At 42.7% G+C, this 21,421-nt stretch overlaps 1 protein-coding gene across 1 annotated transcript in view; it reads left to right on the top strand.

The window, feature by feature from the left end:
- XPR1 (xenotropic and polytropic retrovirus receptor 1) overlaps window positions 1-21,421 on the top strand; it is a 369,652-nt gene that overhangs the window by 241,726 nt on the left and 106,505 nt on the right. The window contains exons 5-6 of the mRNA XM_069232077.1: window positions 1,535-1,684; window positions 2,973-3,056. Coding sequence (XP_069088178.1) covers window positions 1,535-1,684; window positions 2,973-3,056 — 234 coding nt within the window. The remainder of the gene's footprint in view (window positions 1-1,534; window positions 1,685-2,972; window positions 3,057-21,421) is intronic.

Below are 21,421 nucleotides of genomic sequence, written 5' to 3'. Positions count from 1 at the left end.
TCTGCTGTCTGTTGTTCATTAAAACTGGAAAATAGCGTTTTTTTTCTTTTTTTATATTTTTATATTAAAAAAAAAAAGTCTGCTTCTTGCAGTGGTCTGTGAAGGAGGGAAGGAGTCCGTGATAAATGCTAGATTAGGCAAAATGCCTATCGAGGAGAGTGGGAGTACAGCCATGTGTTCCACTATATGCCTAATTGTCACAGTAACCTATGCAGGGGGCACAGTGATGAATCCCATGTGTTTCATTATATTTTTCCTTGTTACAGTGGCCTGTGGTGGAGGGAGGGAGTACAGCGATGCACCTCGTGTGCCGCTCCATATGCACATTCTGCAGTGGCCTATGGAGGAGAGAGGGAGGACAGATGCATCCTATGTGTTCTGCTTCACATCTACTTCCAACATTGATTCTCCAAGAAAGAACAGATGCACTGTGATGCATCTAATGTTGCATTACATTTCTACCTCCTACAGTGGTCTATGAAGGTGAGCAGGAACTCAGCGAAGCATTTTCTGTTTTGCACTCCAAATCTACGTCCTAAAATGGTCGATCAGTGAGGGAGGGAGCACAGCAATGTATCCCTTATGTTCTGCTTCATGTCTACTTCCTGCACTGGTCGATGGAGGAAGGAGGGGCAGACAGCAATACCTCCCATGTCTTCCTTTCCATGTCTATGCACTGCAGTATTCCATGGAAGGAGCAGAGACACCCCGAGACATCATGTGTTCTGCGGCTTCCTCCTGCCGTAGTCTGTGGAGAAGGAGCAAAGTCACAGCAATAGCTCTCATGTCTGGTGCTTCATGTTTCCATTCTGCAGTAATCATTCAAGAAAGGAGGAATGCACAGCCACCCATCCCATGAGTTCCACTCTGTGTACTTGCTATAGCGGTCTGTGGAGAAGGGAGGTACAATAATTCCTCCCATGTCTGCATCCTTCAGTGGTTTGTGGTGGCACAAGAAGCAAAGCAGTTGTGTCTGTTCAGAACTAGCTGACTATTGGGTAGAATACATCAAGTTATAAAGCACAAACCTGTTACTGTCAGTGTCATGAAGCAGAGGGGCTTATGCCCCAAATACTAACTGACCTGCAGGCCTCTCTTCATCTGCACATCTCCCATCAAGCACGGAGGGTTGTGTTCATGTTCAGTCTCCAGTCTGCAGGACTGCATAGTCAGTCGATCTCGAATGAGTGGTCTATATTGCCAGTACCACTCAGCGTGTCTGTATTCTGCAGTCTTTGTTCGAAGAACTAAGAGCCATTTGCTAAAAAATCAGAATATAGCCTACCCTTCTGTGTAATAACCTCCATCTCTGAGTAAAGCCTGCCATGGTTGTCAATAACCTCCGGTCTGTGGGTGTGGTTTGTGCTACTGTGTAATAGATTCGAGGCCTCAGAGTGTTGCTTACTGCTGTATTTAATAAACTACTTTTCTGTGGATTCAGCATGCCTTCCTGTAAACTCTTCCTTTTAACAAACAATCATCATGAGCTGGGGCCGAAATAGTCATTTCAGCTCCCTCTCTCCTCTCACTGCAGAATCTGAACTTCACTGGGTTCCGGAAGATCCTGAAGAAACATGACAAGATTCTGGACACTCCACGGGGTGCTGACTGGCGTGTTGCCCACGTAGAGGTGGCACCTTTCTACACTTGCAAGAAAATCAACCAACTGATATCTGAAACAGAGGTATGTAGCACTCACTGATACTTTGTCAAAGACAAAGACCTGGTACACTTTAAACAATTTGAAGAAAATTGATATTCATTTTTTCCCAGCTTACCAGGTTAGTACATCAAATGTATGCAGAGCTTCACTAGAGCTAATCTTAAATGAAGAGGCAATTGGTGAGATTATAATTAAACACTGGATTGTCCTTTACAGTTTATATTTTATTGATAGATTAACCAGGCAAAGTATTGCAGACTTTTACGTAGTTGGCCACCCTTACAGGGAGTCTCTATACTACATTTCTACACAAATTACTTAACTGTATATTAAACACCTGGAAGATCAGTGTTCGAACCTGTTTGGAAGCCGTAGGGGCATGCACAGGTTAGTAGGCCTCACTCGAGGTGATTGAGTCCATTTGCATCTAATGTCCCAGTGCCGATCAAGCAGGACCATGGAAACTGAGTACCCATTACACCCTTTTAGCATTTGACACTTAAGGTAGTGCGATGAGCAGACCTTGGCTTTCTCAGGGAGGTGGTGTGGGATGAGAGACTCTGAACTCTCGGCGTTGCTTTATATAGGAAAGAGTACGCTTATCTATATCCATTTCAGTACTACACTCAATGTTAGCAATACCGGAAAATCTGCATCCTTACTGGGAAATTAGACCTACAGTTCACCACAGTGATGGAGTGATAAAGGTCCTGTCTATATCTAAGCCTATAGGGGCTGTTGTTAATGTTCTCTTCTGCCTAACTTTGTCTTCCTCTAACAGCGGAATGTGCATAATGTATCAGTTGTAACCTACTTCAATGCCCAGTTTGTAGGGTCATGCTGGGACATATATCTCCTCGGTGCTTGTGAGAGCAAGGCCGTTCCTTTCCACCAAGCCCCACCTCCTCTCCAGGCTCCACCATCTGTTGTGGCACTATGCGGAGTATCTTCTAATCATTGGTGGTCACAGTGAGGAGCCGTTGCAGTTTTTGAACCGGTTGCCACTGGCCCAGCTGAAATTCCCCAGCCCAAACAAGATGAACCCACCCCAGATTCCTTGTGGAAACAGAGACTTTCTTCCACAGCTGAAGTGGGATGGTGCACTATCGGTGTCCCTGGAGCCCGCGATCCTGGCTCTCCTTGTCACAATTCTGACAAGGGGGCAAAGCTCATGTGGACCACCGTCATGGCACTGTACACGTTCTCAGAAGAGAGAGGGCACCGCATGCGAGAGAGTTGTAGTGGTATTTGTTTCCATTGCGTCCATATTCTCAGTTTGTGTTCTATGTTTTTTTTTTTTCCCCATCAGACCGTTGTGACCAATGACCTTGAAGATGGAGACAGGCAGAAGGCAATGAAACGATTGCGGGTGCCTCCCCTAGGTGCAGCACAGGTGAGAATGTGTATTATCTTGTGATGTAGCATAAGAGACCAGTCATGCCCCGTGGAATGGTATATGCAAGAGCTTTTTATGCGTTGTTTTTAGTGCTGTAAGAGGTAATGATCACCTTGTGGAACAGTGCAGGTGTCCAAGTTTCACCTTGTGAGCAGTAAGAGACCGGTCATTCTTTACAACTTATGGACAGATGAAGGCTACCTATTCTTTATGAGGAAGTGCAGGTCATACGCCATTGCACTTGGTGTTACAGCATATGAGGTCATTCCAGGTTCTACCTACTGCTCAGGCAACCATTCAGACAAGACACTCCACCAAAAAAGTATGAGCCCACACCTTCTGTCACTTTTCTCTGTTAATGTGATGTAAGGCGAGGGCTGTTAATACTGCACACCACCCTACAAACGTCATGGGACTAATCACAAGCCAGGTTTGCCTGACTGCTCCCAACCCCCCTCATAACCTCTTCCCCCATCTCAAACATTTAAATTCTCCACCCCAGAGATATCACCACACAACAGATGGAGCAATGGCTCACCTGGCAGTAGAACCGCACAAAGACACTTCATGTATTCTGTTGCCCCTAATGACTGAATAATATCTCAAACTAGCATAAGTCTGTTATAACCACACCACAGAACCAACCCTTTGATACTGACATGCACACCACCATTCACACAGACTTTCCAATCATATTTTTATTAATTGAGAGAAAGTTGCAACACCAAAGTCCCGTGGAGACTTCCATAGATATAATCAACAAAGTGCAGATAATGGCTGTTGTACCTTGAACACTTGGAGATCAAATGGGAATTAGCTGCTCCTCAAAAGATGCAGACAAAAGTTTGCAAAATCACTTATATTGTTAACAGGGATTAAAGTTTACTAGTGTCTGATAGCACGAGGAAAATCTGATAGCAAAAGGCGATTCTAGTTACCAAAGGTCATAAGATAGAATAACACACTGCAATCAAAGAAACGGGTTGAAGAGACCGAGGGAAAGGGAGAGAGATACTCTTCCTCCATTCAGCCAGTGGCACAGATGTACGTACACACACACACCCACGCCTCTCCCCCAGATGTGCAGTCTGTCTCTCTTGGCCTCAGTGGGATGGCAGAAATTCACAATATTGAGACTGGTCCTTTGAAATATCTGCAGAAAAAATAGGGGGTCAGGAAACACATGGACAGCGATACACAATTTCTATAAAAGACCTGGATATAGCTAGGAAGAAAACATTATTTAATATGTTAAAAGGGATAGCTTCTGGTCTGCTACACGTTTAGAATAAGGGTGATAACATACAGACAAGCATTGATTTGGGACGTCATGAGACAGGTTTGCAATCGAAGCACTGTGAAGTAAGAAAACCTACCGCTGCAAAACCTCAAGCTGGGCCAGTAAGCAATATGTACTATAATCTGTGTATGACAATACATTGCACCTTATGGGCAGCCCAGGTAGAGGCAGCGCAGGTGTGGACATTACACCTTGTGAGCATCTCAGCTGCAAGGGCAGAGAACCCTGTATACAGTGCAGTTGGGTGATCATTGCACCTTTTTTTAAACATTATAGGTGAACGTTAGTAAAAACAAGGCGTTAACTGAGATGTCCTCTTGGTGTGTAGTGATTTGGTGCCCAGTGATTACGTGCAATGGTCAAGTCTCCAGTAATAAGTCCCCTCACACCTTATTGCTTATGGCCAGTGAGTACAGCCATATTTATTCATGTGCAGGAAGTGAGAACCCATGGGGGTTGCTCTTATGATCCCCCGTGATTGTTTTTGTGCAGTGAAGGAGTCTCTAGTGTGTGATTATGTGCAATGTGTGAAGCCCTATTCTCTCTTGAAAGTGGTGTTTAGGGATAGCTACTTTCTTTATGTACAATGAGGATATGAAGGAGTAGATCATAGCACTGACACATATATACTGCTAGAGGAAAATATCCATTCTATACTTAACTATAGTGCCTTAGTCAAAAGTCTACATGTTAGCATGCACATTATTGGCAGACAAAACATGTACGTTTACTATTCTAGTGTTCATGGGCGTATACATTTCTAGTTAACAGATTGTTAGGCATTGTTGACAGAGAGCTGTACAAGTGTCCATGTATTGTTGGTGTAGAGCATTCGTGCTAGAGTGTATGCAGGTTTGGTAATTATTATCTAGGGGTATATGTATTGTTAGCAAAGAATGCTTTTTAGCGCCTGTATTTTTTTTTGTTAATTCAGATGTGCTTCTCTGTTGTCAATCTGCTTTGTTGGTGTACATTTCTATTACTGCCTGTGTGAATGTGTTATTGAAGAGGCACCGCCTGATGTGTGTGTATATATGTTCGGTGGCATGTGTAGCTGCAGATACACATGCTGTGCACAGTCCGCCGTCTGGTGTTGGGCTCGGAGTGTTACAAGTTGTTTTTCTTAGGAGAAGTGTTTTCGAGTCACGAGACCGAGGGACTCCTCCCACTTCGGTTCCATTGCGCATGGGCGTCGACTCCATCTTAGATTGTTTTTTTCCCGCCATTGGGTTCGGACGTGTTCCTTTTCGCTCCGTGCTTCGGGTCGGAAAGTTAGTCAGAATCTTGGAAAAATTTGTCGGTATTGTTACGTTCGGTATCGGGGTAGTTAGAACAAATCGACACCGAATCTTGAAGAGCTCCGGTAGCCCTTCGGGGTAATTTCGATCCCCCGTCGGGGCCTGGTCAGCCCAACCGCTTACGACATCAAGACTGATGGAACAGACCCCGTTCCGATTCTGTCCTAAATGCCATAATAAATATCCTTATACGGATCAACATTTGGTCTGTAACTTGTGCCTGTCCCCAGAGCACAAGGAGGATACGTGCGAAGCCTGTCGCACGTTTCGGTCGAGGAAAACGCTCAGAGACCGAAGAGCCAGGAGATTACAGATGGCGTCCACGCCGACAGGACAACAACGGTTCGAGGAGGAAGAAGAAGAAACTTTCTCCATCCACTAGTCGGATTCCGAAGAACTCGACGTCGAAGAAACGTCAACCGTGAGTAAGACGTCGAAACAAAAAGCTCACGAAAAGACTGACAAAGCCCAGGGGACGGCACCGCCAACAGGCCATGGCTTAACCCGAAAAGTAGGTGACCGTCCATCGGCACCGAAAAAGGGCGAGCTGGTGTCGAAGTCATCCGACTCCGGTCGAGATACAGGCACGCAGCTGTCTCGGGCCCGAGAGAGTGTTGCAGAAAAGATTCGGCACCGAGACAGCGGCACCGAGGTTGGTCGGCACCGAGAGGGCACGACGCAGAAAAGAAAAAAGATTTTGTCGGAGCCGCAAAAATCAGTAGAAAAGGTTTCGGTGCCGAAACATCCGGCATCCGAACCGAGAATTAGTTCCTACTCAGAGGAACAAGGACTGTCCTCTCAAATGAAAAAACACAGATTTGAAGAGGAATTACAAACAATAGAGCCAGATCACACGCAAAGGCGGCTCTTTATTCAAAAAGATACAGGGAAGATCAGCACTCTTCCCCCAATCAAGATGAAAAGGAAACTTGCCTTCCAACAAGGAGACAAGCAACCACAAGCAAAGGTGGTAAAGAAAGTAACTCCACCACCTTCTCCACCACCATCAACTCATGCATCACCAGCGCAAACTCCACTATTAACACACTCACCAGCTCATACCACAATGAGCCAGGATGATCCAGATGCATGGGACCTCTACGACGCTCCAGTATCGGACAATAGCCCAGAGTCGTACCCAACTAAACCGTCACCACCTGAGGACAGTACATCATATGCACAGGTGGTCGCTAGGGCAGCCGAATTCCACAATGTATCACTACATTCAGAACCTATTGAGGATGACTTCCTCTTTAACACTCTGTCCTCCGCCCATAGCCATTATCAAAGCCTTCCCATGCTCCCAGGAATGCTAAGGCACTCGAAACAAATATTTCAGGAGCCAGTTAAAGGCAGAGCCATAACTCCAAGGGTGGAGAAAAAATATAAGGCACCACCCACAGAGCCTATATTTATTACAACACAACTGACACCGGACTCAGTAGTTGTGGGGGCAGCTCGTAAGAGAGCCAACTCGCATACATCAGGCGACGCAGCACCTCCGGACAAGGAGAGCCGCAAATTTGATGCAGCGGGAAAAAGGGTTGCAGCACAAGCAGCAAATCAGTGGCGTATCGCCAACTCGCAAGCACTCTTGGCGAGATACGACAGGGCTCATTGGGATGAAATGCAACATCTCATCGAACACCTACCCAAAGAGTTTAAAAAAAGAGCGCAACAGGTGGTGGAAGAGGGACAAAGTATCTCGAACAATCAGATACGGTCTTCCATGGATGCAGCGGATACAGCTGCAAGGACAATAAACACTGCAGTCACAATAAGAAGGCACGCATGGCTGCGCACATCTGGGTTCAAACCAGAAATACAACAGGATGTGCTCAATATGCCGTTTAATGAACAGCAATTGTTTGGGCCAGAGGTGGACACTGCCATTGAAAAACTAAAAAAGGACACCGATACGGCCAAAGCCATGGGCGCACTGTACTCCCCGCAGGACAGAGGCACATTTCGGAAGACACCTTTTAGGGGAGGTTTTCGAGGTCAACCCACAGAAACCAACACCTCACAAACAAGACCACCTACCTACCAGGGACAATATCAAAGGGGAGGTTTTCGGGGACAATACAGAGGAGGCCAATTCCCAAGAAATCGGGGAAAATTTCAAGGTCCCAAAACCCCTCAAAATAAACAGTGACTCACAAGTCACACAACCCCTTCACACAACACCAGTGGGGGGGAAGACTAAGCCAGTTCTACAAATCTTGGGAGGAAATAACAACAGACACTTGGGTCTTAGCAATTATCCAGCATGGTTATTGCATAGAATTTCTCCAATTCCCTCCAAACGTCCCACCGAAACCACACAATATGTCAAAACAGCATATAGATCTTCTAGGACTAGAAGTTCAAGCATTACTGCAAAAGGACGCAATAGAATTAGTACCAAGTCTACAGAAAAACACAGGAGTTTACTCACTGTACTTTCTAATACCAAAAAAGGACAAAACTCTGAGACCAATACTAGATCTCAGAACACTAAATACCTACATCAAATCAGACCACTTTCACATGGTCACATTACAAGACGTAATCCCACTGCTCAAACAGCAAGACTACATGACAACATTAGACCTAAAAGATGCGTATTTCCATATACCGATACATCCTTCACACAGGAAATACCTAAGGTTCGTATTCAAAGGAATACATTACCAATTCAAAGTGTTGCCATTCGGAATAACAACCGCGCCAAGAGTCTTTACAAAATGCCTAGCAGTAGTAGCTGCACATATCAGAAGGCAGCAAATACACGTGTTCCCTTACTTAGACGACTGGTTAATCAAAACCAACACGCTAACAAAGTGTTCATATCACACAAAGTATGTCATACAGACCCTTCACAAGCTGGGTTTCTCCATCAACTATGCAAAGTCACACCTTTTGCCGTGTCAAACACAGCAATACTTAGGAGCGACAATCAACACAACAGAAGGGATAGCCACTCCAAGTCCACAAAGGGTTCAAACATTTCACAAGGTAATACAGGCCATGTATCCAACACAAAAGATACAAGCAAAAATGGTATTAAAACTCCTAGGCATGATGTCTTCATGCATAGCCATTGTCCCAAACGCAAGGTTACACATGCGGCCCTTACAACAGTGCCTAGCATCACAATGGTCGCATGCACAGGGTCAACTTCTAGATCTGGTGTTGATAGACCGCCAAACATACATCTCGCTTCTATGGTGGAACAGTACAAATTTAAACAAAGGGCGGCCTTTCCAAGACCCAGTGCCACAATACGTCATAACAACAGATGCTTCCATGACAGGGTGGGGAGCACACCTCAATCAACACAGCATCCAAGGACAATGGGACATACATCAAAGGCAGTTTCAAATAAATCACCTAGAACTGTTAGCAGTATTTCTAGCGCTAAAAGCATTTCAGCCCATGATAACCCACAAATACATTCTTGTCAAAACAGACAACATGACAACAATGTATTATTTAAACAAACAGTGGGGGACACACTCAACACAGTTGTGTCTCCTAACACAAAAAATATGGCATTGGGCGATTCACAACCACATTCGCCTAATAGCTCAATTTATTCCAGGGATCCAAAACCAGCTAGCAGACAATCTCTCTCGGGATCACCAACAAATCCACAAATGGGAAATTCACCCCCAAATACTGAACACTTACTTTCAAATTTGGGGAGCACCCCAAATAGACCTATTTGCAACAGAAGAAAACTCAAAATGCCAAAACTTCGCATCCAGTTACCCACACCAGCGATCCCAAGGCAATGCTCTATGGATGAACTGGTCAGGGATATTTGCGTACGCTTTTCCCCCTCTCCCTCTCCTTCCATATCTAGTAAACAGATTGAGTCAAAACAAACTCAAACTCATACTAATAGCACCAACATGGGCAAGACAACCTTGGTACACAACACTACTAGACCTGTCAGTAGTACCTCATGTCAAGCTACCCAACAGACCAGATCTGTTAACACAACACAAACAACAGATCAGGCATCCAAACCCAGCATCGCTGAATCTAGCAATTTGACTCCTGAAATCCTAGAATTTGGACATTTAGACCTCACACAGGAATGTATGGAGGTCATAAAACAAGCAAGAAGACCTTCCACTAGACACTGCTATGCAAATAAATGGAAAAGATTTGTTTGTTACTGCCATAACAATCAAATTCAACCATTACACGCATCTCCAAAAGATGTAGTAGGATATTTACTACATTTGCAAAAATCAAATCTAGCTTTTTCTTCCATAAAGATACATCTCACCGCAATATCTGCTTACCTGCAGATTACTTACTCAACTTCACTATTCAGAATACCAGTCATTAAAGCGTTTATGGAAGGCCTAAAGAGAATTATACCACCAAGGACACCACCTGTTCCTTCATGGAACCTCAACATTGTCTTAACAAGACTCATGGGTCCACCTTTCGAGCCCATGCATTCTTGTGAAATGCAATACTTAACGTGGAAAGTTGCATTTCTCATTGCTATCACATCTCTAAGAAGAGTGAGTGAGATTCAGGCATTTACCATTCAAGAACCATTTATTCAAATACATAAAAATAAGATAGTTCTAAGAACAAATCCAAAATTCTTACCAAAGGTTGTCTCACCGTTCCACTTAAATCAAACAGTAGAATTACCAGTGTTCTTCCCACAGCCAGATTCCGTAGCTGAAAGAGCACTACATATATTAGACATCAAAAGAGCACTAATGTACTACATTGACAGAACAAAACTAATTAGAAAGACAAAACAACTATTTATTGCCTTACAAAAACCTCATACAGGAAATCCTATTTCAAAACAAGGCATTGCTAGATGGATAGTTAGATGCATTCAAACCTGCTATCTTAAAGCAAAGATAGAGCTGCCTATTACACCAAAGCCACACTCAACCAGAAAGAAAGGTGCTACCATGGCCTTTCTAGGAAATATTCCAATGAACGAAATATGTAAGGCAGCAACATGGTCTACGCCTCATACATTTACTAAGCACTACTGTGTAGATGTGTTATCTGCATAACAAGCCACAGTAGGTCAAGCTGTACTAAGAACTTTATTTCAAACTACTTCAACTCCTACAGGCTGAACCACCGCTTTTGGGGAGATAACTGCTTACTAGTCTATGCACAGCATGTGTATCTGCAGCTACACATGCCACCGAACGGAAAATGTCACTTACCCAGTGTACATCTGTTCATGGCATTAGTCGCTGCAGATTCACATGCGCCCACCCGCCTCCCCGGGAGCCTGTAGCCGTTTAGAAGTAGATCTTCAACATTTGTACATTTGTAAATATATTACTTTAACCTTCATTTTGTACATACGTATTCATTCCATTGCATGGGCACTATTACTAGCATACACAACTCCTACCTCACCCTCTGCGGGGAAAACAATCTAAGATGGAGTCGACGCCCATGCGCAATGGAACCGAAGTGGGAGGAGTCCCTCGGTCTCGTGACTCGAAAACACTTCTCCTAAGAAAAACAACTTGTAACACTCCGAGCCCAACACCAGACGGCGGACTGTGCACAGCATGTGAATCTGCAGCGACTAATGCCACGAACAGATGTACACTGGGTAAGTGACATTATATATATATATATATATATATATATATATATATATATATATATATATATATATATATATATATATATATAATGTATATATATATATATTTATATGTTAGTTTATTTGGGTTGCATCAAAATAAAGACTCAAGATAGAAAGCTTCTGGTTCCTTACTGAATCTTTGACTAGTTGAAACTATTATTTTGAATATCATCTTCAAATCAACAGGTTTGATTGTAAATGGTTCGATAATGTCCTTGTGTGACGAAACTAGCAGTAGTTTGAATCATTTGGTTTAATTGGTTTTTATGCTTTTCCAACTCTGAACCTTTACCCTAATGCTTTCTCTGCCTCTAGTATTAAGCAGACTGTGAAACGACCCCAACCATAATCCAATCCTCACCTTCAAATTAACCTGTATATTTGACTACAGACCTAATTCTCACCTTCATACTAATCTGTATGTCTGACCCCAAACCTTATTCTCACACTATAGTGGTCAATACTTATGGCACCATTTATTTGTTTTTTTAGTCTGACGTGGCAGTCAGTTGTCGGCATTACCAAGCCTTATAAATGCCTTAAACTATACGTGAAGTTGTCTTTGGCTGTACCCATCAAAGGATTTCTCTATCATCTCATACACTTGACAGCTTAGAACATTATTTTACCTGCTATGGCATGCTTGCCTTGCAGTCAGTGAGGGACTATTTGACATTTCAGACATACAGGGAAGGACCTGGCCGTCCCTGCAGGGACATCCCCACGCTTTTTGCCCTTACCCTCCTGTTTTCTGAACTATTTTTTGTTGGCTTTTACGACTCTGTGCACTTTACCACTGCTAATCAGTACTTGTGCTCCCCCTTTAAACAAGGTAGTATTGCCTGATATTTAATTGAAACATTTAATTTACTTTTAAGTCTCTAGTAAAGTGGTAATACGTGTACCCAGGGCTTGTAATTAAGTGCCACTAGTCAGCCTGCATCACTGACTTAAATAGCCCTTTAAACGTGTTTTAGGCCTGCCATTGCAACCTGTGTGCAGTTCTAGCACTACCATGTCATCCTGTTAAAATGCACCTTTTGCCAGGCCAAAATCTTACTTTTGAATACATATAAGTCCACGGCAGGGGTAGGCCCTAACCAACCCATAGGGCAGGGTGCAGTGTATTTAAAAAGTTGGACATGTACCTTTAACTTGTACATGTACTGGTTGTGAAAAACTCTTATAAATTAGTTTTTCACTACTGCAAGGCCAGCCTCTCCTGTAGGAAAACATTGAGTTACCTTATTACATCTAATAAATGCTAACTTACATTTGGGAGCAGGTAGGAAAGGTGAGATTGGTGTCTGAAGAATGATAATTTAAAACATTAAAGGCAACGTTGGATTTCAGGTCACAATTCTGAAAATGCCCCTTTTAGAAAGTTGGTATTTTCTTGTCCTAATCATGTGGTGGCTGCAGCCTTTATCCTTGGTCACATGGCTAGGTGGTCTTTCTTTATTTCTCCCAGACAGTGAGACAAAGGGGACATAGGTGTTTGCAGGATGGGCCATATCTGACTTGATAGGGGGTGGAGCTGTCACCTACCACACGTTCACATCACAAAGCCTCTGCCCGAGCACACTCACAAACGGTTTGACACTAGCCTTTTGTGTCCCCAGACCCGCTGGGGCCAGGGCGGGGAGTCAGAAAATCCGAAACGTTTCTGTGGGTGGAAACCTCCAGAACCTTCCCCTACTTCAAAGCTGGCACCAGGTGTAAATATTGGATTCTCAGACCCAACTCTTCAGTGCACCTCAGGACGTGTGGAAGAATCATAAGGAATGCTGTGCTGCTTTGCAAGAAAGACTGCTACTCTGTTGCCCTGTGACCATAGTGAGGAGTACTGGACCGACCTACATTTGAAAACAGGACCATCAGAGTGACTCCAAGGGCTAGTTGGCTGGCCTCATGATCAGGGCCTCATGATCAGGGCCTTGAGACAGAAAAGGTTCCAACCACCTTGAACACAGCACCTGGACTCCGTCTGCTGTGATTCATAAACCCAAATGCTGCCGCCCCAGTTCTAGACGCTAGGAAGTGGGCCTGAATGTGCTCTGCCAGCCCAGCTGTTGTCCTTTGAGCAGACCAGATGTAGCGCAGTGCATCTCCTTGTAGCTCCACTTTGGAACATCTGTATCACCTTGCATCGCGTGACGCATCCTTGATGCAGGATCTCTCAACGTTCTGTAAACTAAGATTGAAGGTACTTTGTTCAGTGGGCTTAACTTGGTCCCTGCATCTGGTCTGCACTCCATTGCGATCAGTCTGAACCTGTGACTTTGTCTTGGTCCGGCGCAGTTGACCCTTTGTGCTTCTAAGCTCTGGTTTCACTTAAATACTTAACATTGCAAATTGGCTCTACTGATTAGATTTTTGTCGTTTTTGTTTCAAATAATTTATTCAATTTTTCTAAATTTTCTTTGTTGATGTGGGATATTTTTGTTGTTTCTTACTTAATTACCGTTTGATGTGCTGCATAAATATTTTACACATTGCCTCTAAGTAAAGCCTGACTTCTTGTGACTTCTTGTGCCAAGTGACCAGGGGGTTAAGCACATGTTTAATTTGGGTTTTGCTAGTAATTTCACAAAAACAGAAGTTGTGGTTGCTGCGTAAGTAGTTTTATCCCCCTCAACTAGCAACATAATTTCTTACAGTCACACAATAACTTCTTTATTTCACATATTCCTTGTATACAGAAGCAATAGTTGTGGTAGTTTTTTTTAAATAATCTACAGCAGTCTTCTCTATGATTTAGCCAGGACTCAAAATGCAAGCTATACCTATAGGCTTTGCCATTGCATGTTAAATGTAGCACTCACACTTTGTGTGTATTTAATGATATATAACCACAAAGGTTTCAATAACTTTGTTTTGAATTCTGGGACAGAGTTACATTGTGCGCTAGCTAGGACACAGCAGAAAGCTTTCCAGTTCCAAGTCACTTCAGGGAAGTAGTTAATCAAATTACTATGAAAGAAGACTGTGCATAGCGGTAAGCCTACAAACAAAGGCTTTCTCTGGACAAGAGATGTGGAAATGGAGCCAGCCCCAGAGGGAGGTTAGGAGCAAAGATCAGAGGAGGGCTACAAGTAAGAACACGAAGCATTTCTAAATAAATGCAAACTACATTCCTATCTTTTCAAATATGTGCCAAGGGCTTTGGCTAAATTAACATAGTATGTATGTCACTGGCAATATTTTTATTAGGTGTAACTCAGGACGAGCCATTGGACTGTTTGTTTTATTACTTTGTCTGACTTTTTGCATATGGAGGCTTATCACGAGCTTGAGGCAAACTGCTTGTAACATCCTGCACTCTTGTCAGGTCTTCCAAAGTTATGGAAACTGTACTATGTGACGTTAAGTGTCTCATATGCAATAAAAACAAAAACTCACTATATAACGAGCTCCAGAATAACAATAGGGAACTCTGCAATAAGGTATCTCTAACCAGCTCACAACCTTCTTTGATACCAAAATTGCTTTGATAATAAATACCACTCAAAATGTTTAAAACACGATTACTGATACATGCTCTTACCATCAAAATCAGGAATTCAACTCAGAAGACGCATAGTTCTGGTAAAAAAAAATTCAACACTCCTTCATTTGATACCATTGTTGATCTAATTAAAAACTGTCACTCGGGATCGTCATAGGACCCAATACCTATTGAGGTACTAGCTTAAAATGAAGATGTTCTGTCACCGTATATACAAAGTTTGAACGTCTCTCTCAATTCCCGGTGACTGAACCAGATTTAAAGATTGGTACCATAATCCCAATTCTAAAGAAGAGTGGGTTAGATAGTAGAGATATGGCCAGTTAGCAGTTTCTCACATTTTTGTCTGCTGTTGTCAAAATACGCGAATCCTTCTTTGCAAAAAAAAAAATAGTAGAGATATGGCCAGTTAGCAGTTTCTCACATTTTTGTCTGCTGTTGTCAAAATACTCGAATACTTCTTTGCAAAAAAAAAAGGAATGCACTTCTATAGAAAACAATCAGATCGTGAATGATGTCTTAATAGACAGAACTAAGTCATGAAATTGGCCTTATTGTTCGCTCTAGGTGACCTCCGCTTATCTTCTGATCAGAACTGCACTGGTAAACTGATCCTATTAAACCTATTGAATGCATTTTGACACAGTAGACTACAAAATTATGATTAGCTGATTAACATATATTGGCATACATAGTACATACCTTAATTAAGGCTCTCTGTTTTCCTTTTTTACTGATTTTTTTTTTTTTTTTTTTTTTTTTTTTTTTTTTTTTACAGAAAGATACAGGAAGAAAACCATTTATTTTCTTGTCTATATTTATTTTTCTTGTCTGTATTTATTTTTCAATGTAGATAAAAACGGAAATTGGGTTGATTTTCGAGTAATTCCAAATACTTTCTGCCATGAGAGCCAGGCCAATAGCTGTGTGGATTGATAGGCAAGGGGGTTTAAAAAAAAAAAAAGGTATTTTAGTTTAGAGGCTTAACCAGCAGTAGATACTACACACGGTTGATAGTGAAATTTGCATATTTTCATATAAGTGCATTGATTTATCTTCTGTAGGTTTTCATATCATTGAAACCCGGCGGGCATTCTGGCAAAAGTGCATATTTATCTATTAAATAAATGTGGAAATATACCAGTTTCAGCTTAATTTTTTCACAAAACTCAAAATAAATATGGATAAATACAGATAAAATTAGCAACAAAATAATCATGGTTAAATACAGACGAAAATGTCCAAAAAATAACTACGCTAAACCCCGGAGCCCTAATCTTAATTGATTTTCTTTTCTTTTTTTCTGGAACATAATTGGAAAGATAAATTGTGCTACTTTTGTTCCAGATCCTTATTTCATAACCGCAATGTAGCTAAAGGATCGGTATTCTCACCTTATTAGCTTAATATATATGTTCAACCAGTTATATGATTAAACTAACATAGTAACGTAAAACTATTAAACTTCTATGCATGAGCCGATGACTGAACTCTATTTGGCCTTATGTCCTAAGTAGGCACCAGCTCCAGAAAAAAGGTTAGGAGTCTAGGAGTAAAAAGTGGATGACAATTTGCAAGTGTCACCTAAAGTGCTATTATCATGCATGTATCAGCTCCAGTGCTTTAGGCGTATAGCTACATTTTCACCAGTGGACTCCAGTAAGATAGTGGTAACTCCTACGATCGGTTCCAGACTAGACTGTTGCAACTCAGTTAACTAGGAATAAAAAAATCCCTTAATAAACAACTTTAGTTGATTCATAATCAAGCTAAACACCTAGCCTGCATAGCCCCTTACAGCAGTGCCTCTCCGAAGTTACTGAAATAGTTACATTAGCTCCCCATATTCAAACGAATTTACTTCAAAACTTTGTGTGTAGAAGATTTGCCGAATATTGCCTCCTATGCATCCTGTATTCTTCCAACAAACTGCTTTTATCTGTCCCAAGCTTCAGATGAGCCAGTGACTAGAGGTCCCACCTTTTCGAAAATTAATACCATGTTTATGGAACGTCCTCCCGCTGGAATTGTGCATGACACCTGTTTACTTGGCCTTACAAAAAACTGAAAAAATATTGAACAGTAACCCTTTTTTCTCCACTGGTCGTAGGTTTTTAGTGCTATGAGATCTCACGTAGTGACAGTGCTTTTTTGGGACATTTAAGTTTTTTGCTGTTTTGTCCATTCTGCAATGTTATTGTTGGAAATTGGGTTACTACTAGAGGTGGGTGAAGCCCTGCTCGGGCAGGAACCATAATCTCTGTCAGAAACAGAAGCAAACCCCAAATTAACTTGTACTTACCGCTCTGGTAGATTGGCACAACAGCAATCAAGCTTAACTTAGAGGCAATGTGTAAAGTATTTATGCATTACTTCAAGCAGTAATGAAGTGAAAACACACTACAAGAAAAATCCCACACCAATTTGGAAAAATAGAGTGAAATGTAATGAATTATTTGCCACCATATTGACAAAAATTAAATCAGTAGGTAGGAGATATGCAATTTTAAAGATTTCAGGTAAGTAAAGCACCTAAAAGCACAAAACGCCACTCAAGGTTATCTGGTCGTGCGAGACCAATTGAAAGCGTGGGCTGGATACAGGGACCAGGTTAGTCCCACTGAAAGAGTTGCCATATTAGTCCAGCACAAAGAATTCAGTTTGCGGTGGCAGGGGCTGCGAGGAGCAAGGCAAGTGTCGCGGATAGAGGTCAGTGTAGCACGGAGGGCAGGCTAGGTGTTGCAGATGTTTGTCACTGTAGTAAGAAGATCCTGTTGGGTGTCGCTGGCGGTGGTGCTTAAGGTTCGTGTTCACAGTCACCGCGAGCTGTGGATGCTGTAGTATGAAGTTCAGATCTCGCACTACCAGGCGTTGTTGGTGGTTGTTGTAGCACAAAGAGTCTGGTTCACAAAAAGCTTTGTGTTGGTGGGTGTCACGGACATCAAGATCTTGGTGCAAACAGCCCATTTGGGAAGAGCCCAAAACGTCAGGAGAGCTCAACTGAGGCCACACCAAGTGTTCAGGACCTGAGTGGCACCACTTGGGGGTCAGAAACCCACTACATCAGGGCTCAGGCAGGTCAAGGCAGCAGGTCAGCTGTGTAGTTGCAGGGAGCCTCTGGAACCTATGTCCCTGTAGCTCAAAACATGAGGTCAGCTGGCTGACCCTTGGAGTCACTTCAGCCCAGTATGAAGGGTGCAGGTCTAGTCTTCCTTCTCAGCTCAGCAAGCATGAGTAGCAGGGCAGTAGAGTGGCAGTCTTTCTGTAAGCAAAACAGTACAGCGGCCCTTCTTCCGTAGTATGCACAGGTCAAAGAGTGTACTGAAGAGTTGGGTCTGAGGGTCCAATATTTATATCTGGTGCCCACTTTGAATTAGGAGACGTTTTAGAGATTCCCTTTGAAATACTTTAAGTTCCCTGCCTACCCTGTAATGGCTCCAAGCTTGGTGCATGGACTGTGCAGTGCTGACAAGTCCTTTGTGTGATGGCGGGGCACAGCCTGTTCAATTGCAGGTGGGATTGTGCCCAACTTCACCGCCATCTTGCCAGTGGATGACCCATCCAGACACACCTAATCCCTCTATTCTGTGGCTGTCTAGGATGAGTCCTTTTGCCAACTACACCCAGTCATGTGACCCAGAAACATCTGCAGGCACAAAATAGTTGGGACAGGCGAATTCCAACATACTAAAAGTGGCATTTTCAAAATTGTAACTTAAAATCCAGTTTTACCATTAAAGAGGATTGATAATTGCAGTGTCTCAGACACCAAATATAATATTCCTATCTGATCCCAATTGAAAGTTAGAACTTTATGAAATATGTTAACCTAATGTTATGCTATGGGAGAAGTAGGCCTTGCTGAAGTGAAACACGAGTTTAAGAGTATTTCACTGCCAGGACTTGTTAAAGTACATATCTAACTTATTAAATACACTGCACCCTGCCCTCTGGGCTGTTTAGGGCCTGTACCAGGTTGAGTTACATGTATTAAAATGGAAGATTGAGGCTTGGAAAAAGGTTTATTTTGTGAGGTCAAATGGCAGTTTAAAATTGCACTCACAGGCTGAAATGGCAGGCCTGAGACATGCTTAAAAGGGCTATGTAAGAGGGTGACATAATAAGTGCTGCAGGCCCACTATTAGATTTGATTTTAATATACAGGCTCTGGTTGGGAGGGGTACCGTTTTACTAGTTACTTAGAAATAAATTAAATGTGCCAATTGGGTGCAAGCCAATTTTACCATGTTTAAAGGAGAGAGCATAGGTGCTTTAACACTGATTAGCAGTGGTAGAGTACACAGAGTGCTAAGGCCAAAAAAAACTGAGATCATAAATCATGGAGGATGAAGGCAAAACGTTTGGGTGAAGACCACTAGGAGGTTGGCAGGTCTAACATTTATGATCTGTACGCCTTTCAACATTGCAGAGAATTGATCAGTCACATTTGACACAGAAGAATATATGGATATTATTGGCAGAGACATAGTACGGGAAGTAGTGGAATCTGAGGTTATCCACTATTGGTTTTACATATATGTCAGACCGAAGGGTGAAAAGGGGAAAGCCTTGAGAAACAAATGGCTGTGGATACAAGAGAGATAGAGTATTACCTTTGGTTGCAGACACATAAGACCAATATGAACTATTTGAGAAAGAGCCATTGACTGCTGATGTTCAAGGAGGATGGATGGTTGCTGAGAGATCTAGAGGAACAAGAAAGCTAAGGGAGCCCAGGTCTGGTAATTCTAGTATATATTCAGAGGTAGTGACCAGGGCTGTCTTTCTTTCCATGGCATGAATAAGGGTCAGATTACTTAACGTCTAGCAATTTGTGGGTTTCTGTGTGGAACTCTAGTTGGGCTGTTGTTCCCAATCTCAGGATTGTTGACTTTCAAGGGAACTTGTGATAGGGCAGTAGCTGCTGTGGTCAACTGGGGCCAGTGTTGACATCATAGTAGAGGGAGTTGGTGGTTACAAACTGTGGCTATTTCTCATCTCCATCTTGATGGGAACTGTATGTACCTATCTATGTATGTGTTGGTAGTTGTAGAACATCAACCTAGCTCAAGACGATGAAGTGCTGATCAGGGAGCATGGCTCCCCAGAAGATACAATTATTGGGTCAAGGGTACAATACCGGGTCATGGTTTGTGCTACTTGAAGAGGTGTTCCTTCAGCTTGTTTGTATGAAAGTTGTTGCTGATCTGATGTTGATGTATGTTGTTCCAGATTCTGGGCTCATGAACAGAAATGGCTTGCCTTCATGTTTTTCCTTCTTGCACTGTTTTGTCTCCAGTCTAGCTCTATCCAGGCTCCCTGTCTGCTGTTGTCCTCTGATGTGGTGGCTAGTTTTTTTGCCAGGTAAACTCTGGTCTTGTTGTTGGCTTACAAGTGATGCAGCTAGTTTTGAACATGATGCCGGCTGGAAGGGTAAGCCACTGTAGGTCTTCCAATGTGGATGTGATGAGGTCAGATTTGTTTACCTTTGGTGACATATGCCACTATGTGTAGGATACCTTACCAGGGTACTAATGATGACTGCTTTGGCTTCCACGTTAGCTGCAGTAACTGCAGCTAGGCAGACGTCCCCTGATTCTCTGGAGCAACTGAGGTGTTTCGGTAGGAGTATTTGTGTGGCATTGGCATTAGTAATGCAGAAACTGATTGGGGGCGTGGGGTCTTATAGAGATGGCTACCATGCTTCGGGGTCCTGCTATTCTGAATGATTAAAGTGTCAGCGCTTTTGCAGAGCTCCTGTGAATAGTTGCTGTAGGGCATTGGGGGCCTGCAAACGTTTGCCACATGTTAAAACGTTCTCTGGTCTATTATTGGATTCTTGAACACGTGTAAGGCTTCAAAGGTTTTGCTGTGGCATACAATTTGTGTGTGATTGATGCTGAGAGTAGGTTCCTGTGGTGGGATGTTCTGCTTTAGGGGGTCTCCGGTTGGAAATATATTTTTATTTTGTACAAAGTGTTATTGAAGTAAGGGTCCCATTGACTTATGTTTTTTTGTTATTTCTGGTGTGGGCAGGGCATATCTATACCTTAGATTATGTCCTTTGTGGGTGTATGGAGAATAGTGTTTGGGCAAGCATGTCTACTACAAGTTTGACATTGTAGTATAATGGTGTAGAATTGTTGTTTGACCAGAATATTGCTGTGTGTGTTGATGGTAGTAATGAGACAGGGAACGTGATGGTGAAAAAGGGCTTGACACTTTAGTTTCGATTCTTCCTATAAGAGCTGGACCAAGCTCGATTTACATGTGAATGGTCCCTTTCTCACGTGCCATATTTAGGGAAACTTAATTTACTGGATTGTGGCCCAGAGCAGTTAGCCTTGGCTGAAGTTGATTAAAAAATTCCATCCCTCAATGTCCTTGTTTTCTTTGTGATAGAGGCAGCAGTTGCGATTTCAGCAAATCCAGTGGCCAAGGGCAAATGTGTTGTGCCCGAGTCCCCTGTTTCTTCTGCCAACACAAGTAAAACTCACCATGAGAGTCTGCCTTAATATATGATCCTTAAAATCAGACCTAGAACAAGGCACCTGGGTGAGTTTTTTTTGCCTGGTCATGTTACCCACAGTGCCTTATCAATGTTCGATCCTAGTTTAA

The sequence above is a fragment of the Pleurodeles waltl genome, chromosome 4_2, assembly GCF_031143425.1.
Source record: "Pleurodeles waltl isolate 20211129_DDA chromosome 4_2, aPleWal1.hap1.20221129, whole genome shotgun sequence".
NCBI lineage: Eukaryota > Metazoa > Chordata > Amphibia > Caudata > Salamandridae > Pleurodeles > Pleurodeles waltl.
The sequence above is the reverse complement of the archived record's forward strand: the minus strand, read 5'-3'. Positions and strand labels throughout refer to the sequence as shown.